This window comes from Acanthochromis polyacanthus, chromosome 1 (genome assembly GCF_021347895.1).
Source record: "Acanthochromis polyacanthus isolate Apoly-LR-REF ecotype Palm Island chromosome 1, KAUST_Apoly_ChrSc, whole genome shotgun sequence".
Lineage (NCBI taxonomy): Eukaryota > Metazoa > Chordata > Actinopteri > Pomacentridae > Acanthochromis > Acanthochromis polyacanthus.
Window position 1 is genome coordinate 24266683 of NC_067113.1, and position 21265 is coordinate 24287947.

The 21265-nt window shown below is 39.6% G+C and overlaps 1 protein-coding gene and 1 long non-coding RNA gene across 3 annotated transcripts; one reads left to right on the forward strand and one right to left on the reverse strand.

Annotated features, from left to right (window-relative positions):
* The first annotated feature begins 522 nt into the window (after positions 1–522).
* si:ch211-266g18.9 (transforming growth factor-beta receptor-associated protein 1) lies at positions 523–5764 on the forward strand. 2 transcript variants are annotated; one of them, XM_022201101.2, is made up of 11 exons: positions 523–1477; positions 2089–2283; positions 2470–2624; positions 3246–3328; positions 3489–3836; positions 3964–4021; positions 4103–4246; positions 4406–4540; positions 4619–4769; positions 4854–5275; positions 5385–5764. In XM_022201101.2, exons 1-11 carry the CDS (start codon positions 802–804, stop codon positions 5526–5528), a joined length of 2511 nt encoding a protein of 836 aa, XP_022056793.2. In that variant the 5' UTR covers positions 523–801; the 3' UTR covers positions 5529–5764. The 2 variants fall into 2 exon arrangements, with proteins under 2 accessions (XP_022056793.2, XP_051812996.1); XM_051957036.1 differs by having other exon boundaries at positions 2089–2624.
* Positions 5765–9687: 3923 nt separating this feature from the next.
* LOC127536743 (uncharacterized) lies at positions 9688–11167 on the reverse strand. Its single transcript, XR_007945876.1, has 3 exons — positions 10992–11167; positions 10154–10263; positions 9688–9993 (listed from the first exon to the last, which is right to left on the reverse strand). It is a non-coding gene; the product is annotated as an uncharacterized LOC127536743 (long non-coding RNA).
* Between the last annotated feature and the right edge of the window lie 10098 nt (positions 11168–21265).

Consider the following 21265-nt stretch of genomic DNA (forward strand, 5'->3'; position numbering starts at 1 on the left):
ATAATGCCAGCCAGAGGAGGCCACTTTATATTTATCTGAAACTCCTCAGGGATAACAGAGACTCAAAGTTCAGAGTAACAAATATAGCTGTGATTGTAGCTTTGAAATGTAGATCTTTTTATTACCACAATATTCCCTCAGAGCCATCCTTTAGACAATCATTGGTGTAAAGCAAACCGCTGCTATGCTTCTGTTGCCTCATGACCTCGTGTACGTTGTAAACAAGCTTACAGAGACCATATATAGTTTGAGCTGCAGATGACTTGCTTTCCTCCTTGTCCATTACACACTGACCAAAGCCACCACTTTAGTCCTTGCACATACTACATATGGATATATAGTGCATGTGTACAAGTGACCATAACTGCAGCCACCTCAAAAAATCCATCATCTTTGTTTTGATACTTGTAGAGAAGTCGTTTTTCTTGGTGCGGCTGCTGGAAGAGTTGTGCAAGTGTCCTCACATGGCAGGATGAGCACTGTAAAATGCTGACATAGATTTCCTGTCAGTACACAGTCACACGGGGGAGGTGAAGCTACTTTACACTTCATAAACTTTGTGGAGGAATCAGAGGAAGGTTGAACAGCAGAGAGGTAGGGACGTCTTATTGTACATTTTTCACAGGAAAAGAACTGCAGCTTTGATTTAGTCGGACATGTTTTCTAAGGATTCTTCTTCACAGTGAAAAGACTTGGCATTAAAGAACTCCCTTCCTCCCCGCGTGCCGGTGAATTATTACTCGACTTGAGCTGCGTTTGCCTTTTTTACCTTTGCATATCCAACATCCATACATTTCTGAAATGGCTTTTAAAGCATTCACACTAGAACAAGTCTTTGAAAAGCTAGCAGCCTCGAAAGAGAGGGACAAATCCAGCATCCAGTGTGTCGAGTGTTATGACCGAAATGTGTATATAGGGACCAAAGACGCAACAGTCCAGCACCTCTTTCTTACCCTTGGTACACATGGAGACCAGAGCAAAACTAGAGAAGGTAGGGCAAGAAAACTAGGCTCAAGCAGCTCGGTAACCCAACTGAGGGCAGTTCCACTTTTCAACCATCTGCTGGTCCTGTGGGACCGGTGCGTTACTGCCCTCAACATGTTCTCCTTGGAGCCTGTTCCTGCTCTGAAGAAAATCCAGCATGTGTCTTTGTTTGAACTGTGCGAATCGTCACTGGCAGCGCAGGCAGCATGTGTGGAGATGGTGACGTCCTCCAGCCGCCGGAAAGTGATCCGGATCCATGCGGTGGGAGTTGACAGGTGGGAGGTCGTAAAGGAAGTCCCTCTGCTCCAAGACCCTGTGGCTTTGGCAGTAGATGGTACAAGTCTGTGCATTGCCACCAGCGACAGGTATCTCCTGTGCGACATCCAGACTGGGAGCACTGAGGAGCTTTTTCCTCATCAGCACAGCAGGCAGCATGCCATCGTCACCTCAGTGGGTCGAGGGGAGTTCCTCCTGAACGGCCCCGGATTTTTGGGTGAGAGCTGCCGAAATGTTCTACATGCTTAACCCTGTTGTTGCCCTGTGGGTCAAATCGACTTCTTTTAAAGTGTGAAAATGTGGAAAAAATATCTGTCTTCACAGTGACAACAATGATGTCCATATTTTCAACATTTTGAGGAATTTTTTTTAGCATTTTTGGTGGGGGGAAAAATGTAAAATAAAAGTTCATAAAGAAAACATAAGAAATTTTACTGATATATGTAATCACTAGATATTTAGGATTTTTTTGGGAAGATTTTTCTCATTTTTTGAAAATATTTACACAAATGTTCTTGCCAAATTTGGGGGATTTAAAAAAAAAAAAAAACTTAAGAGAATTTTTTAAAGGAATTATTGGAATTTTCTGAAGTTTTTGCAAATTTTCAGAAATTTGAGAATTTTTTTTGCTGAGTTTTTTGCAAATTTTTTTTCAGACAAGGAAACAGTATTTTATTTGGTGCCCGTAAATGCAACAGGAGGGTTAACACAGACTTCATATGTTATACGCTTAGCTTCCAAAGCAGTTATAGATTTAATCATTTCATATCACTCAGCCAGAGGATATTTGTTTTGCCAAGATATCGTTTCTCCATCCTCGTCCCTCAGGCATGTTTGTGATGAAGACGGGGATATGCCAGCGCCCTCCCCTGCAGTGGCCTCAGGAGGTGCTGGCAGCCGGAGTATGTTTCCCTTACATCCTAACCCTGCAGCCCCAAATGCTGTCTGTCTACAGCATGTTAGATCAGCAGCACAAACAGACTGTGAGTCTCAGCGGAGCAAAGGGTCTGATTTCCACATCAGGTAAACCAGGCAACATCGATTCATCAACTCATGCAGGCAGATCGTACACCTCCAGCCTGACAAATTGTGTGTTTTGTGTTTTATTTAAAAAGACGTCACCGTGTTTGTTTCAGTTTGTACTAATTCAGTCAATCATTCTTGCACCTACCAACACACTGCAAACCAAAAACAAATCTCTCCTTCAAGACGGCGCATTAGTGTTCACGGAGAGAGACGTTTTCTGCCTGAGCCTGGTGCCATTCGAAGAGCAAATCCAAGCACTTGTAGGACATGAGAAAGTGGAGGAGGCCTTATTGCTGCTGGATGGAGTTCAAAGCCATCGTCCACTTGAGTCATACAAGGTGAAATTTGATTTACGGACTCACTGCAGGATGGAAACATGCCCCTGCTTTGAAATCTAAGTTCGCTGTTACATGCTTTGGCTAAACTAAACTTCAAACCAACTTTTTATTCAAGACTTTTTCTCTGTTGTCTGTTTTTGTAATGCAATATTTAGGGCTGCATAGATTTCATGTATTCTACTGATGTGCAGATAATATGCATGCAATACAAACCCAGCTGGCATTGCATCATAGTGTGGTTTGAATTTAATATTTCGTCGCTGCAGAACAGATTGTCTCAGGATATCAAGCCCACGTCAGTGTGAGTGCATTGTAGGTGTATTCCAGTTGGATGAATGCAACTGAGGACAGCAGATGGTGTCTGAAATTGAGCGAAATCTGTGTCATGGCTCAGGATGCAGGTTAAAGATGAAGATATCAGCATTAACACATTTATTAATCACAGTGATTTTTTTTATCCTTTGTATGGTTTTGTACTGTTTATGTAACATATTGCCCTCAATATACAGTCAGAAAGTAATCTGCCCCAATTATTTCACTTCACATATTGCCACATTAAATATGGTCCTGCAATGTGTGCCTGTTTTTTTTTGAAAGATTTTTTTATTTTTTTACTGGCAGGAGCTGCAGAAGGCCATCACTTGCCTGGCTGGATTTGCTCATTTTTACCGGGAGGATTTTTCTGAGGCCAGAGATTTATTCATGTGAGAGTAAAACCCCCCCTCACACGACACTCTTTATTCAAAAACATGTAAAATAAATCTCAGAGAGCTGCACAGTAGCTGTATGAGAAATGTGTCTTTTGGGCTGAATTCTACACCGAGAGTCTAACACAAATCAATACTCATTACCCACTCTGAGCAGTAAAGGTGAGCTGGACCCCAGAGAAATCATCCGCCTCTATCCTGGCATGCAGTTGTGTCTCGGCGAGGACTTTCAATCTCATCTTGATCAAGTGAACAAGGGCAGGGATCTCCAGGTGCTCTGGCAGGACGACAGAAACACATTTCATCATTACCTGGCCTTCCTGGGAGACTTTCTCAGAGCAGTCAGAGGCACAGAGCAAGGCCTAAAGTGCAGTAAGGAAGTGGACGGCGCCCTCCTGAGGCTGTATGTAGAACTGGGAGACACTGAGAATCTACTGCAGCTTGTGGATTCTCCTAATGAGTGCAGCCTGGATCAGTGCGTCCCTGTTCTGGAGCAACACAACAGGTGAAAATAAAGGATTATTTTTTTCACAGATGACTTGCAATCACACTTATGAATCAGGACTTTTGTTTGAAAGTGTCTCAAACAATTCAGAGCACAATTTCTGCCATTTGACTTATTTTCTCTTCAGATTTTTTGCATTAGGTTTCCTCTACGAGAGCCATGGGTTGCAAAATGATGCACTAAAGGTAGTATTCTCCCAAACATCACACAAAACTATGCAAACTTTGCGTCTAAAAGTAGTGTCTGAGCTTGTTGCATTCTTCCAGACCTGGGTGAAGATTACAGATGGCTTCCACAAAGACTCTTCCTGCTCAGATGTGTATGGACACATAGTGAGGACTCTGAGTCAGCTGGAAGACAAAGACACTGTGTGGGCATTTGCAGACTGGACTCTGCAAAGAAACCAGGAGGTACATTTTTTACAGACCTTAAGGTCTCAACTAAACTGCAGAGGGCAGAGTTGCTCAGTATAACTATATGCAACAGATCCAAACACATTCTACTAAACTGCCTCACTTATGAGCCTAATTTTGTCTTTTAATTAAACAGTTTTTCTTTATTTGATTAAGATAGGGGTGCAGATTTTCACCAAGCGTCCTCCGGATGATCAATTTGAGACACAAAACATCCTCACTTTCTTGGAGAAGTATCCCCTGGCATTGCTTTCATATCTTGAGTTTTTAATCCATGATTTGAATAGCGAGGTGGGTACAGCAGCAGCTACTTAATCTAATAGCCTTTATTAAATGCTCAGAGATAGAATTGACGTCATTTGCCCCCAGGAGGAGAGGTATCACAACCGTCTGGCCGTGGCATATGTTAATCAGACGCTGCAAGAGGAAGAGGAAACAAAGTCGGATGCGAGGGAGACCAGAGGGAAGTTGCAGCAGATGCTATGGGATTCCGAATTCTATGACATCTCCACTGTGTATGGTGAGTGCACATTTTGAAAGAAAATTACAGAATCATCAACACTGCTAGAGTAAAAGTCTTGATGGTTTTTTTTTCTCATTGCAGACAGAGTGAAGTCAACAACCCTGCACCCGGAGAAAGCCATTCTCCTCGGCAGGGCTGGTGAACACTCCACAGCACTGCAGCTGCTTGTTCATGAGGAGAAAGACCTCCAGGCTGCAGAGGTCTTCTGCTGCAGGGCGGCTCAGGGCCGAGGCACACACTTCAGACAGGTCCTGCTGCTGAACCTGCTCCAGATCTACCTGAGCTCTGAGGCTCTCACAGGCGCTGCCGTGGATCTGCTCAACAGTCACCCTCAGCTGTTTGCATTGGAGAAGGTGATCCAGCTGCTCCCTGAATCCTGGTCTGTTCAGCTGGTGTCCCCGTTCATAGTTGGATCTCTGAGGAAAACCTTCCACCAGAGGCAGATGGCGAGGGTGCAAAAGGCTTTGGCCCAGGCCGAGCTCTTAAGGCACAAGGTCATGTGGGTGAGTTTAATGACATATTTTTGTGCACATTTTTTTACACTGCAGTGAAAATTGCATGTATTTTTGCCTCCATTTTATGATCACTGTTGTTTTGCTCTCTCCTCTGCAGATGCAGGCTTCCCAAACAAAGTTCAGGGTGGGAAAGGAGCAGAAGTGTAGTGTTTGTCAGAGAAACCTTGTGGGTCCACAGTTTGTCCGTAACCTGCAAGGTGAGCTGATGCACACAAGCTGCACTGGCTACTCTGCATCGTAAAGACATTGATACACCAGACTGTTTCCTGTTTTTGCACTAGTATGTGTCTCTGCACTGTTGAGAATCATTTTTACTGGATAAGTATCTGCTTTCTACCTGATCATTTTTCTAGATTAGACTGGGCCATCGATGTAAACTTTGTACAAGGATTCAATTCATGGACATTGGAACACACACATTCTCTAATTAGATAAAAGAAAATGCATTGTGTAAATAAATGGTTTGAAAATGCAAAAGAGCAAGCAGTGCATTTTTTTGAAGGCGGCATGTTTGAGCCATTTCCTCGAGACTGGAGACAGCAATAGCCATAAAGTGAACTGTGGAGGACACTCGTGTGTATATTTTCACTGATCAGACGGTGCTTTTCTGCATGGAAACCACGTGTGGTCAACCTGATGACCAGAGAGAATTTGACCATCTTCCAATGCTGTATATATACATCCCTGCCATCATGGTTTGCACTGTGTATATTTGTCTGCATAAAGCAGGAAATAGAAAGTCAACACCTGCACGTGAGGCATTTTTATATTGAGCCCATGCATTAATATACATTTATGACCGCCCAAAATAAAAATCACAATTACAGGTTTAAAATGAAACGCAAACAAGTAAAGGAAATGCAGAGTTTTGGGTCATTTATTTCATAAACTAATTTTACAAGCAACCACATGACATGTCGGTGCTGTGTATGGAAGATGAAATCAGCGGCTAGTTTACCAACATCAACCCTGTATCATTAGGCATCATAGATTTGGATCCCAAATAATAACACACAAACTCCACTGTGTCCACATGGACACTGTGGAATCTTATGAATAAACTGGAACACATATCATTAAGTCAGATGACACAATGATGTATTTGTCTATTTCTGCTGCAATTTTGTCATTAAGGCTAACCATAACTGTTCCTTTATCCTGATGCATTTTGAGACAAGAGCTAAGGAGACGCCTAAAGGAGCTGGAACGACAACTTGTACATTTGGCCGGACTGCTTGTAAGGATTTTGGCTGGGGGTGACTCACTAATTGCAATGCAGATAAATATTGAATAAATATGTTGGAAGGGATTAGGCCTATCTTTCTTCTATTCCCCCTGCAAGAGTTCTTCAGTTTTTCTCTCCTAATAAGGCTGTTGGGGGAGTTAATCATTGTTCTCGTAGAGCATCTGAGGATTGTGGTCATTTAATGTTCCACAATCTTATGAAACAGGATTAGGGGACACACAAAGGATACCCTTGACTTGAGCCTTAACTTGAAATTTGTCACTTTGAGCGGATAAATTTAACCTCTGACTCATATGAGTAAAGTGGCTCACAAGACCCACAAAAACCATATTTCCAGCTTCTTTTGCTTTCATGTGGTTGCAGGAAAATTGCCACGTCCACTCCTCCATATCGGCTCCTTGTAATTTTGATAATCTGGGCATTTAATTTTAATCTGCTGCTAAGTCATTTTAAGCACTCCTGGGTGGACAGCTGAAAGGTACCAGCGCAGAGGACAACATAAAGCATCAGCTCGTTTATATACTCGCTTTAAGTCATGAAGGAGGCTCTTAGAGTTCCTGTTGACTTGTTGCTGCTCTGTGACTGGCTGATCTTTGGGCTGTGCCTGATGACCACTGGCTGCACCCACGGCCAAGGCTATGTCCACTCCTTCCTTCTCACGATATTCTCGGGGAGTGTTGATGTTGTTTTGAACACTTGTGGTCATGCTGCACCTCAAAAATGCCTTTCTCACCTTTGATGTTGACCAACAGCCGCAAGCAACCAAAAGGTAAAAATATACAGACGCAAATACAAACTTGCTCACACAAAATAGGAGGATTTGGTGCATTTAGAGATCTCTCTTAATGCAGGAGAAGATGGTGAACTCAGCAGTGTTTGTTGATGTGAACGCTGTGACCTTGGATGGCAGCAGGGTGCTGAAGGGCTCTGCAGGGTGCTGACCAGATGGTCATACATATAAGGGGAGTGGACTGGGTGCAAAAATCAACAGTTATGGAGGAAAGTATGGTGAGTACCCAGACGTTGGTCTCCCATTATAAATACCCGTGCAGCCACAGAGTCAGCACTCAGAGGGGAAGCTAGAACATTTTCTTCCTGTGCTTTTCTAAATTTAAGGCCAGCAATGTCTGCTGTCTGGACTGTAGGATGCAACTGTGTGTATGTTAACACAGTTTTGTTTTGGACTGACAAAGAATAATAAAGAAATTGAAATAAAGTTCTGTTTGGGGTCATTTTACATTCCAAAAGCATAGCAATGTTAAAAACCGGGCTCTATTTGGGGCCTCAGACTTCATGGGGATTTTTAATATGTATATACTATATGATTGGTGCAGACTGCATTTGTTTGTTTGAGAAAAAGATGGCTGACCCCCTTCCTGTCCATGTGCCAAATCCCAAAATAAGTCTGTAAAGATTTTTGTTCCTCAAAGAACATGAAGTTGGCTCTGAGTGATTTTTGTTTTGTTCGTTTTTTTTGTTTTGTACAAAATAACTGCATCATGATAGTTGCAGACTGGTTAATTTCCTTTTTGGGGTGATAACAGTGCTTTGTGGCAGCTCCTGTGTTTTTGTAGCCTTCATCAAATGCACAAGCTTAAGTCGTCACAAAGGAAGAGATTAGTACTTTAATGCTTTTCTACATAATAGGTTTTATTGAGATGAAAAGATATTTAATAGAAAACAGTTGTGATTATATAGCAACCAACCTTTTGATGAGTAAGAAAAGCCAGTGTCAATAAAGAACTTTACAAGAATTTATTTTAATATTTAATGCCTTTCAGTTAGAAAATGTCATTAAAATGCACGAATATATATATATATGTATATATATATATATATATATATATATATATATATATATATATATATATATATATATATATATATATATGTATGTATGGTATGGCATGCCGTTTAGGAAATTATATATATAATGAAAGTCGATATATATATAATGAAAGTCGATATATATATAATGAAACTTGATATATATATAATGAAACTCGATATATATATAATGAAACTTGATATATATATAATGAAAGTTGATATATATATATAATGAAACTTGATATATATATAATGAAAGTTGATATATATATATATATAATGAAAGTTGATATATATATAATGAAAGTTGATATATATATATAATGAAAGTCGATATATATATATATATAATGAAACTTGATATATATATAATGAAACTTGATATATATATAATGAAAGTTGATATATATATAATGAAAGTCGGAATATAGAATGTTCAGATTTTCATTCCATCTATTCAAAGTTTCATTCCATATATTCAGACTTTTTCCTACTGAGCCCTGGAAGGACATGACAAACAAAAACAGGAACCTGATTGGACATTTGCTCTTCAGATGAGCTCTTCTGTGATTATCTATCTATCTTCATGGTTGTCACAGGGAACGGCGACTACGTTTGAGAAAACAGGTAATTTTTAGAGATGTTTTGATTCTGAACACTGAACGTGTTAGCATTAGCTTAGCTACTTAGCTTCGACTACATTTGCATCCCTACATAGCTTAAAGGTTAAACAACTGCACCATATGTTGATGATAATGATAATATCTATGTTTATCTTTATAGCTGGTCTTAAGGCTAATTACGAGGCAGAGGTCAGCTGCTGCCTGGACACATCCATGATCACGCCACTGGTGGGACACAATCGTACTGGATTTCAGCTGAAGGCTGCTGTTCTGTCCAAACTGAGACATTTTTATTGTGACATACCCTCCACTGTTGTTAGCTTTTGATTCAATAATTTTTTTTGAGATGAGGAAATCACTATTGCATGTTTCTAGTTAAATACCCTACTTTTATGATATATCACTACAGCATGCACTTTTTATATTTTCCATCAATTTCACCCAAAAGTTGAATAACTATTTGTGAGCAGTGTATGTAGACACATAATAGAAGCACATTTCAATAATATATCTGCTGCAGTAGTGCAGTTTATCTACCTAGATTGGTGTAACAGTAAAAAAAAAAAACAATATATGCTACTGATGTTTCTGACTAAAATCTGCTTGAAAAGCACAACTGCTTATCTGTCAAAATGTGTGTAACAAAAGTGTGCACTGAACACTGAATAAAGTCTCTGTACATTATAGACAAAATTTGCATCTCTCATCACAAATTTCTGTTTATTCACCCAAAGTGCATGAGTAAAATACAAAACAGGTGAAGTACTAAAAAAGATTTATTTTCTAGAAAAGCCAATAGTCAACAATGCAGTTTAATTCTGGGACAGTTGCTCCAGCACCGACACCATGCGTCCCATCAGTGCAACCAAGGTTTTCATTCATCTTCTGGATGTTCTGGAGCATGGCAGAGGTCACGTCTTGGTGTCTTCCGATCTGTTCCAAGAACCGTTCCTCTGACCTCTCCAGATACTGCAGAGGATCCACAGCAGCTTCCTGGTTCCCTTTTCCTGCATAAAAGCATCCAAAAAGTATTAGTTGTCAGTAATTATTTTCTATTTTCATAAACACAGTTAACTTAAAGTAAATGTTCTATTTTGTGATTTTAGGATGGGTCAAAAGATAACATACTGATCATGTTGATGTCTGCATAGTCTAAACAGATCTTACTTGATTTGGTCTGTAGAGAGGAGGACAGCGTGGAGGAGCTGCAGGACGGAACCAGTTAAGCTGCAGACTAGTGCTCCTGGTAACTGGACCTCATCATCCAAGGCCGACAACTAAATAAAATGAACAAGACATGCTGTTGATAGCATCTGTAATACAAATGATTTTATCCATTAACTGATTTATTGCTTTGTCCATACAATGTTAGAAAGTGTTACAAATAATACCTGTAATAATTTCCAACAGTGATAAATGCCTTGTTTTATTTTACAACAAAAAACACCAAAAGCATCTGTGTATAAGAAATCAGTGCATTGGATTTCCACATCTGCAAAGCTAGAAAATCACACATCAGAATTTTACCTTGAAATTATGAAAATAGCTGCAGATTACCAGTACTCTTTACTTCATTGTGTTAACTTGATCATTTGAATCAGTTTTTTAGACTTGTATTACTGATACGAAACATAATCAACACATAAATTAAAATGTGTTCGCAAAGAGTTCACTGGTTCTTCAAGGAAAATTTCAATGATAACCATATAGTTCAGTAATATGATTAATGGGTCATTGTGTAACAGCGTGGGAGGTTCTGAATACAGGTCTTGGACTGAAATATTGCTGCTGCTTTCCTCCGGTTTTATAAGGAGTTGTTTCATAGCTTGTTAGCTTACCAGCGGCTAACTGGCTGGCAAACAATAGTTCAACGCCAACCTCTAATCACTGATCCGGTGTCCGGACCGCGTTAGCTGGCGGAACGTTCATAATACTGATGTGGGACTGTTGTAGCTAGCGTATTCATAGTAGGATAACAGCAGGATGTTGGAGAAATAAAACTTACCATTATCAGGATCGCTGGTCTGCATGGCAGATTCTTAGCGCATCGCACTGCTTGAATGTCTGTGTATTTCAGGCCGATTTCAAAATAAAACTCAATAAAATTCTCGTCCGGGTGAGTGTCCTTCATTGTCGCTTCGCCATACGGACATGTCCCTTCCGGGGCTCGGTAGGAAAAAAAGATTTGATATATATATATAATGAAAGTTGATATATATATAATGAAAGTCGATATATATATATATAATGAAACTTGATATATATATAATGAAAGTTGATATATATATAATGAAAGTCGATATATATATATAATGAAAGTTGATATATATATATAATGAAAGTTGATATATATATAATGAAAGTCGATATATATATATATATATATATATATATATATATATATATCAAGTTTCATTATATATATATCAAGTTTCATTATATATATATCGACTTTCATTATATATATATATCAAGTTTCATTATATATATATCGACTTTCATTATATATATATCAACTTTCATTATATATATATCAAGTTTCGTTATATATATATCGACTTTCATTATATATATATCAACTTTCATTATATATATATCAAGTTTCATTATATATATAATTTCCTAAACGGCATGCCATAGGCATGCCATATGTATGTATATATACATATATATATATATATATATATATATATACATATACATACACATATACATATACATATATACTTCACTTTAGTACCAACTCTTAAAAAGGCTACGAGGCAATACTCTGGTCGGACACATGTTGAAACCAATGAGAGATGCGCTTTCCAAGCTTATCCAATTTAAAATACTTAATCGACTATACTGGACACCGGTAAGGCTTCATAAGGCAAAAATTAGTTTATCCAATATGTGTTGGAGATGTCATTCTGACCCAGGTGATATGATCCATATGTTTCTCTCTTGTCCAAAACTGTCAGGTTATTGGAACAAAGTAATGGAAAAGTTATGCTATTGTTTGAAAACAAAAATTGTCTTGACCCCTCAGCTTTGTCTTTTGAATAACTTGGACTCTTCCACTGGTTTAAGAGGAAAAAAGGTTCTCTGGCTGAAGACTGCCCTGACCACAGCCAAAAGGGTGATTCTAAGACATTGGAAAGGACAAAATGATCCTACTTTTTCGGAATGGCTCAGCGCATTATCAGAGACTGCCTCATACGAACGTCTAATATATAAAATAAATGGACAAATTGATATTTTTGAAGAGATTTGGGAACCGTTTCTATCTAATTGTAAAGAATCCTAACTTTGACCAGAGGTAATATTTTGGGTGCCTTTCTTTTTCTTTTCTTTTCTTTATGATTGTTCCATTATGACTGGCCGTGGGGTTGGGGGTTCCGGGTTTTGGGATGAAAAGTAAGAAAATGTTTCCTTCCTTATTGTATTACTTAGAAGATACCGCACTGGTTGCATATATTTATTCTAATTTTGTAATACTGCTTTTCTGTAACTTGCAACATTTTGCTGTGAAGGAATAAATAAATATAATACTGAAGAAAAAAAAAGGCTACGAGGCACACAACGCCTCAGGATTATGAAAACTGAAGCAGGTAGCTCACTAAACAAAGCTTATGGGGAAAATGAATATACAATTCTTCTGTGTGCATCATGCATCATATTTATAGTCAAAGCCACAAATTACTGTATCATGTCCCTTATGACGCATTTTTCAGTCCCAGTGGTTGCCGAGAGACAAGGAGAATCTCAATTTGTAGCCATTTTGGCAGCAATAATGGTAAGGTAGCAGAAAACCTAAGCGATTGAACTTTAATTCCCACTTTCCCCAGCAAAAACTAATTCTGTAGATATAGCTGAGCAAGGATGGGAATAAATAGCCAAAGAGGATGATCAAAACATGGCTTTTTTTAAACTCCTAAGGCAACACTCCCATTTCATGGCTTGCTACCTTGGGGTTTGGCAGAATGCCACTGGGAGAAATGTGTAGGGTGGCTCAGTGGAGACACAGGGAGCCGAGACAGCGACCACAGACACCCACCCTGCCCTGCTGCACTCAGCCATGGGTTATATACATCCTGCTGAATGGGAGAGTGAAACCAACTCTACCATGCTAATATCGTCTCTTCTTGTCTCTTTCAGTGAATAAAACTGTTTTCTTGATGCAATATGTGAAGGGAGACACGATGTATCTCAATTTTCTACATAACTGCTACTTTCAGATGATTATCTTTGCTGAAAAAAACATTAGTTATTTGCCTCCAGGTAATTAGTTTATGCAAGACATGAATTATATCATTATATGAATGGGTAAAATGTTTAGGGACTGCATTAAATTATTAGGAGGAAGAACGTGTTCAAGCTTTATTTAGAAACAGTTCTACTAATGTTTTCAGTGATAAGTTTTCTTTTTGTTCGTAGAATGTTTTTCGTAAAGGTAGAATAACTAAAAATATTCTAATTATGTTTGGTGATAATATTTTCAGACCAAAACTTGTTACAATGACAGCGTCCGTCCTTTTTTGTCATGTAACACCGTGGAACTTTGTGGGAACGTTTTATAGGATCTACGATGTGTTCCCTCCCTTATTTACACATCTAGCTGATACACAAGAACATTGGCATTCATTCAGAACTGTTTTTCTGTCCAAGTGGCAAACGTAAATCCATTATTGATTTTGTTTAATCTTTGTTTTTGGTCTCTACCACCTCCTCATTGATTTTGTTGCTTCTCATGTTACAAACATGGTAAATGGTAAATGGTCTGTATTTATATAGTGCTTTACTATACCTGCAAGGTACCCAAAGCGCTTTACATGATACATCACATTCACCCATTCACACACACATTCACACACTGATGGCGGAAGCTGCCATGCAAGGCGCTAACCACGACCCCATCAGGAGCAATTCGGGGTTAGGTGTCTTGCTCAGGGACACCTCGAACATGACGGGGCGAGGATCGAACCGGCAACCCTTCGGTTGCAAGACAGCCACTCTACCCACTGAGCCATACCGCCCCATATTGACAACATATTGATAACTGCCAATATTAAAGCTTTGTTTATAGATATTCCTGTCAATATAAAGGGCTTCTCTTCATAAAATAAAGGAGGGTTTTTTTCAGAAGAGGAACATCAGGTTCAGGGTGTGGAAACAAGTATTCATTAAAAAGTGAAATATTTTGCTCAGTCTTCCTGTCCACCCCAATCATTTTCACACAATCTTCCCTCCCTCAAAGCTTCTTTTTTTTTTTTCGCAATGCACTTACCAGAAATCTCACAAATACATCAAAAGCAGCACAGAAACTTCTTTCAGATGCTTCTTTCTGACCTGCTTTACCCATAAATAGATGTACTCCTAAACAACTTAATTGGCATGAGCTTAATGATATGTACTTTAAACGGACTAATGACTCACTTTGGATGAAGAATGAGGGTTCATTTTTGGAAAGTCTAAGACTTTTTGGCAGCAGCCCGTGTTTACGCCGCTCTTTTCTAATAAGTGTATTTCAGGTGGTAAGTTAAGTGCTCAGCCCAAGGGGTCCAGTTACGATCGTCCATCTGGTTTGTTGAATTCGGAGGCTTATGTCTCGTTTCCAGGTCTAGCACCTTTAATCTCTGCACCATTTGGGTTTCTGGGAAGAGAAACAGAAAGACCTGCTGATTAATCTAAAAGTTGGGCAGAAACTGCAATCTGGCAGTGCAACCGTTTCACCCATTCGTGTAAATAAACCCAATTATCATCTAATTAATTTCATGTACGAGTAGTTTACATTTTATCTCTTGTACATCTTAATTGCGAGTACTGCACAGCTGACATTCTCAGAGGTCTATTTAGCAGGCAGCAGGTGATGAATGTAACCCCGCAAAAATGCCTTCATGCTCTTTTCCATGTGAAAGGGACCTAATTAAAGCTCTGACAACAGGGGGGACGTGCGTTCTGCACCACAGGGACGCTTTATCTGTGAGACTGAGCCTCGTGTGGTGTTTGACATCACTGATTACAGAGCATGTGCCGCATTAAGTTACTGTTACTGTACCCTGGGAAAGTTGAAAAGTAGCATCACACATAATTAGATATTTAGCGCCAATCTTCCCTGCAGATGTACACACCCTTCACCACAACAGATAGGCCAGGGAGTTAAAAATGTCCCGACGCCCCCCTGATATCAACCGCTGAAGCCTAAACACCCTCCCTCTGCTGTCAGGGACTGAACTTACTGTAACCCACACAATAAAGGCCCAAGGGGGCATGAAATCCAGCACTAACCCCAAGAGAACTCATTCAATCTGCTGAAGCGTCTGGGCAGGAATCACCAGTAATCTGTATTTTACTGCAGAAAAAGCCCCATGAGCTATCATAAACTTATATATAGCAATCAAAGCTCCAATCAGAGCGCAGTCAAATTAGAGGTATATCGTGTCAAAGCATAGAATTACAATTCTATTTCGAAGAATTGAGCATCTCTGGAAGTATCGAAAGGAGGAGATTTCAAGGCTTTCATTAAGTCTTTCATGAACCCAAACTGCGACGGAGCCTGCTTGAAGAATGGAATGATTCTCAGCTGACGTGAAGCTGCACGACATCTCTGCACTTTGTGGTTTCATGCGCCGACACATACCCATACTTGAGGGTATTTCAAGAGTGTCTCTTTGCATCTAAAGCAAAGAACAATTCCTTAAGAGTGCAAGATGTTCTGTGACTAAAGAGTGAACAAGTACAGCTGATATTTGTTTCAAAAGGACATGAATTTGTGTTTTGTTTTCTTTCGTGTCAAGTGGGAGCTGTTAACTCCGATCCCAGTTCTGATTTGGTGCATTAAAAAGCTGCATTTAATGTGGTTGTGCTCAGATTTCATACATGAAAGTCTGTTTTGGGCTTGGGAAATGCTGTTTATATGAAAAAGTTTAAAAATCAGATGCATTTTATCATCTGACTAGAAGCAGCGTCGTTGTGGCTCTGAAGAGTACAAGTTGGCAACAGAAGAACCTCAGACCTCATCTCTACTTGAGGCAACAATAGCCATCAATCTATTCATTAGCTCTGGTGAGGTCGCCAGTTCATCTCGAGGCCTAACACAAAGAAACACACAACCACGCCTGTCCACACAGACCTACAGCCAGTTTAGAGTCACCAATTAACCTACCATGCATGTCTTTATAGCTTTATACTGTGGCGACAGGGAAACTCCAAACTCCACAAAGAGAGACCCGAAAAAGCAGTTTTATAACCTTCTTTCTGTGAGACGACAATATAAACCGCTGCAGCACCATGCCACCAGGAGACTGTGTGTGATAAAGATGATATCTCAGACTCTGCTGCTTTCACTGTAACACTTTCTTTAAAGAACATGAACCTGGCAATGGTATGGAGGTGAATTGCTGCGTCGCTGTTGATATTTTTAGAATAGAAAAGAAATACTTTATTGATCCCTAAGGGGAAATTCTGTTGTTCCAGCAGCAAACAGAAAGAGCAAAGTGACCGCCACCACAATGCAAATAAACGATAAAAAATGCCATATGCAAATAATAAAAATATAGTGCGTGAGGAAAAAGAAAGTCCTGTGAACAGCTTGTGTAACTAATGCAATGAGGGGCAGCAGAATAATTACAAAAATAACAAAGATGCTACAGAGTGCTTTTTGAGTTTTATTTCATGCTATTTTATCCTCCATTACATCTTTGCAACTTTTTCCACTGCAATGATCCAACAACTGTATGCTATAAGGAGCTTTTCAGTGTTAAATTCAACCAAAAAAACACAATGATGAGATTATAAGAAAATAAACTTTGACTAATAGTTTAACCATCCCCTTTTTTTTTGACTTGTCAAATGAAATCCTAAAGTCTAAGGGACCTCAGTTCCTGGAAAACTGATCTACTCTTTGAGATTCTTTTAAATAAATGAGGCTAGAAAGTCAAATTATCTTGTATTTAAGAGAAGAGGATTTAAGAGAAGACACAAAAAATAAATATGAATTTCTGCAGAAGAACTTAATTTTTACTTCTTTCTCACTTTCCTGAACACTAAAAGGTCAGAAGACACCCCATAATAGACTGAAGAGCTGAAGTATTTACTGTACATAAAGAAGTCAAATGCTGCTTGCACACTAACGCATCAGTATTAGTAACTTAAAGTGTTACATATGACAAAATGTCTGTCACAATAGATATTTTTCTACAAAAGATGCTTTTATTTTTCATCCATCAAGTTCATTTTGTAGAAAATCATTCTGTCTTTCTCCTCAAGTGGGGTTTCAAGGCAGAATATTTGCATTTGGAATATTTTTAGACTTCTTGACAGCCGAAGTAAAACATCTGAGTACTTCTTCTACCACTTCTTGGTCCAGCTTGTCAAAAAATCAAACAGCCACCACGATATGAGCTCTATCTATGATGGATCATCTACAGAATGATGTGTTCACTTAGCTTTCAACATGTGTTCAAACCCTGCCGGTCCCGGTACAGCAGTAAATCAGAGAGCAGTCATCGCTGTGGTGGCAGCACAGTGAATCACAGCATCCTAAATAAAGCTCTCCAGCTTTCCATTGTCTAAACACCAAAACCAACTCTGAGCACTATAGCATAACATTGTGTATGCCCAACATGTTGCTTAATGAAGCAACAAAACCATGGCAACAGCCACTATTATATGTGTGAGTAAACCAGAGTTGGCCTGTTCTTAAAGCCCATAAAAACCTGGGGAAGTACATGTTGCACACTGTGTTCAAATCCTGACACAAAAAAGTACATTAAACATCTTAAAATGAAACTTTAGTGAATGTTAGAGTAAAGAAGCACAGCATGGAACTGTTTTTTTAAAGCCTTATTGGTCTATATTGTGTCACCTCAAATTCGCTATTTTAACAAAACGACTGTGGCTTTATTGTTTATAGCCTTACAGGGAGCACAAGACTTGTTGGAGTGAACAGAAATACATTGAGCACAGATTACTTCACCCACATTATTTCTAAAAGGTAATAAAAACCAAACTTATTTTTGATTCAAATCACGAACCGTAAAAATAAATGGTCCACACTTTAATTAAAAGCCTCGAGTGTTAGGTAAATAAACTGATTAATTATCTGTGATGCTTGTGGTCTGAAAAGGCAGAAAACGCCTTCCAGCTTAGGTCTGTTTGGAAGATGTGTTTGACAAAGTGTGTGTCTGCGCACCTCTGTGTGACTGCACATACCAGTCTCTTTTCTTTATCCCCAGGTGATTACTGACATTTACAGTTTATTGCCTTGTTTCATCACAGAGCAGAATAACGTCTGTTCTAGCAGCTTTCCTGCTGAAGTAAAAAAAAAAAAGAAAAAAAAAAGACCGATTTCCACAGACTGAAGCTTAAGTTAAGCTCTCAGTTGGCAGCTGATGTCAAACTGGTACAGACTGACAGACTGGAGCGACTGGGCAGCTTTTAACTCTGAAAAAAGAAAAAGCTTCCCCAGCTTATAATGTCAGGTTCTGGCACTTTTCCGACCTTTAATTTGGAAAAGGGTGTTTCACAGTCATGAAACCTTACTGAGATAATGGCGGGTGAAAGTATAGCTTACGGTGGCTGCATGTGTACAGGCGTGGAATATAATTAGTTTAATTTCAATGAAGCAAACCGCTTGTCTGTGAGGTATAGAGGGGATCAAACTCAACAGAGGGGCTTCACACTGTGTGCATAAAGTGAAAGTGAAGGGCTTTGAAATGAGAGTGCGAACATGAAACTCATCTCGTTCGGGTTTTAAATCTTATTTCGGCAAGGAAAACAGCAAATGTGTGCAATTTAGCCTGGGGTAACAACAGAGCAACAGAAGTGGAAAATCCTGTCATGGGAGATGGAATATAATACCTGATTACAGACATTTTGCATCTCTGGATAATCACGCGTAAGCCATGACCTCAGCTGTAGGTCAACTTCTTGCATGCTCTAGTTCAGCGGAATATATTTAATACTGCTGTAATCGGCACAAAGAAGCAAATGTGACAAGCAGGCACCTGATGCATTTATATCCACAGTAGACATGGAGCATTTTAGCATCTTTTCGCCCAAAGTTTTGGTTTTAGTGGGCTTGTCATTTTTGTCAACTTAACTTCCAGTTGCACCAGACAGATCCAACGAAAAAGCTGTAAAATAAACAACATACATAACCCGCTCAGGGCTGCACAGTGGCTTGGTGGTTAACACTTTCGCCTTGCAGCTAGAACATAGCAGTTTGCGTCCCGGCATTCCCAGGATCTTTCTGCATGGAGTTTGCGTGTTCTCCCTGTGCATCCGTGGGTTTTTCTGGGTACTCTGGCTTCCTACCACAGTCCAAAATCATGCTGAAGTTAACTGGTGACTCTAAATTGTCCATAAGGTGTGAATGTGAGTGCGATTGTTTGTCTGTATATGTAGCCCTGCGACAGACTGGTGACCTGTCCAAAGTGCCCCCTGTCTTCACCCTAAGTCAGCTAGAATAGACTCCAGGCCACCGTGACCCTAAGGAGGACTAGGCGGTGTGTACATGATGGTTGGATGGTCTGCTCTGCCAATAATCTCTTCTAATTTGAAATAAACAGTCACTGAAGGCTTATATTTCCTATATATGAACATTGGAACATTCTCCATTTAAGCAATGCACACTGCTAAGTAGCAAGTCGTGGATTTGACGCTGGAAGATCAAGATAAATCAGCTCAAAGTAGCGCATGTACTGCATATATTGCACTGATTTCCATAAGGTTTGTCTTACAATATTGAAAAGAAAAACATGTGCCATCAAAAGGATTTAAAAGCTGCCTTTAATATACAAAAATTCACATGCAGTGGCTTCAAGACAGGAAAGGAATCAGTGCATCTTTGAACTGTTTAGCTAACAGATCATCAAATGAAGAAACAGGCCTTGAAATATAGAAGAAATCTTTTCTTCACTGTTACAAGTAAAGCAGCTGCAGCTTGGAAATGGTTGGTTTGGCTCACTGAACATGATGCACACAGCAGCACAGTCTGTTAGTGATGAGTGTTTCCATTCTTAGGGAAAACATGTTTGATCAAATGTTCCTGTCCCTCTATTAGACAGCCACTTGAGAAAGCCGTTGCCATTTAAATGCTACTTCAAGAGTTTCCAGACACTGTCCACCTGTCTGTCTGGCAGAAGATGGGATTCAAGCAGCCGCTGCAACCACAGTTTTATTCAACCGCAAGCTGTTGCAATCTGACCAGAAAGTGACTAGACCAATGTAAACAGTGTAGCAGAAAAAGTGCGCCAGTATTAGGGCTGTAATTCTCTCTTCCCCTCACCGCATGACCTCAAACTTCCACATTTGGAGATTTTGTTTGAAATACAGGCCCGTAAATAGCTGAGAAAAATACCAATTGGAAAATCTTTAAAGTCGCCTTTAACGTCGCGTTCAGTTGAGTTAGCAGTTCACCTTTTGCCATCCGGACTCAAATGTCCAGCTCCGGTTCAGTGCCAGAGAGAAAGACATATACTTAAAGGTTTTAGATGTTCCTTTAAGGCAAAGCCCATAACCTTGGAAAAATGGTATTTACAGTAGCTGCATTATACATGAAAAAAAGGAGATTTGCTACAGGAATTGTAGAAGAGATTAACAGAGGCTCTTTGTCGGGAAAGAAGGTCAGACACCCAAAATAGTCATAAGGCCTGTCCTAGAAAGATCTTCCAGCAAGCTGTCATTGCAGTTAAACCTATACATGCTGCAATTGAGGGGGAGAGCTCTGGGAAGTGACATTATAATTATTATGTTAAGAGAAAGGGAAAGTTTTACATGTGGATCATGCTGGTTAACAGGTCTACAGTCGTGGTCACTTAGGACAGCTGCAGTGTGCCGAAATTACAGAGCACAATGACTCACACACTCTCTGTGTTTAAGACCACTTGGCTGTTCTCGGGATGCGACGAACCCTCAGAGTAAAACAGGCTCTCCACAGCAAAACTGTTGGCTCATCAAAATAACAAACTCTTTGTTCTGCTTCGCGACATCGGCCTTGTAGACCACCTGGAAGCATTTATTATTTCTGTCCTCGTTTGTCAATCAACTCCGAGAACAATGTGAACTGAGCATTTCAGAGCTGGTTCATTTTGGAACTTGTAAGAAAAAATAAATCATCCGCTGGACCCCCCATGGAGATCCTGTGATTTTCATTTAAAAATGCACATTGTGTCACACCAAACCAAGCTACCATTCTGACTAGCAGACACCTAAGCCTTTGTCTCTCCAGAAGAAAGCCTTTTGTTAACAAGTGCGTGTAAAATAAGCGAGAGAATTCCAGCTGTGCACATTTTT

What these genes read in the sequence shown, in the direction of transcription:
- si:ch211-266g18.9 (XM_051957036.1), top strand. Translation starts at nt 802, where the DNA reads ATGGCTTTTAAAGCATTCACACTAGAACAAGTCTTTGAAAAGCTAGCA. An exon ending in TGCAAAATGATGCACTAAAG is followed by an intron (nt 4,022 to 4,102) that starts GTAGTATTCTCC and finishes GCATTCTTCCAG; the next exon opens with ACCTGGGTGAAGATTACAGA. An exon ending in TCCATGATTTGAATAGCGAG is followed by an intron (nt 4,541 to 4,618) that starts GTGGGTACAGCA and finishes ATTTGCCCCCAG; the next exon opens with GAGGAGAGGTATCACAACCG.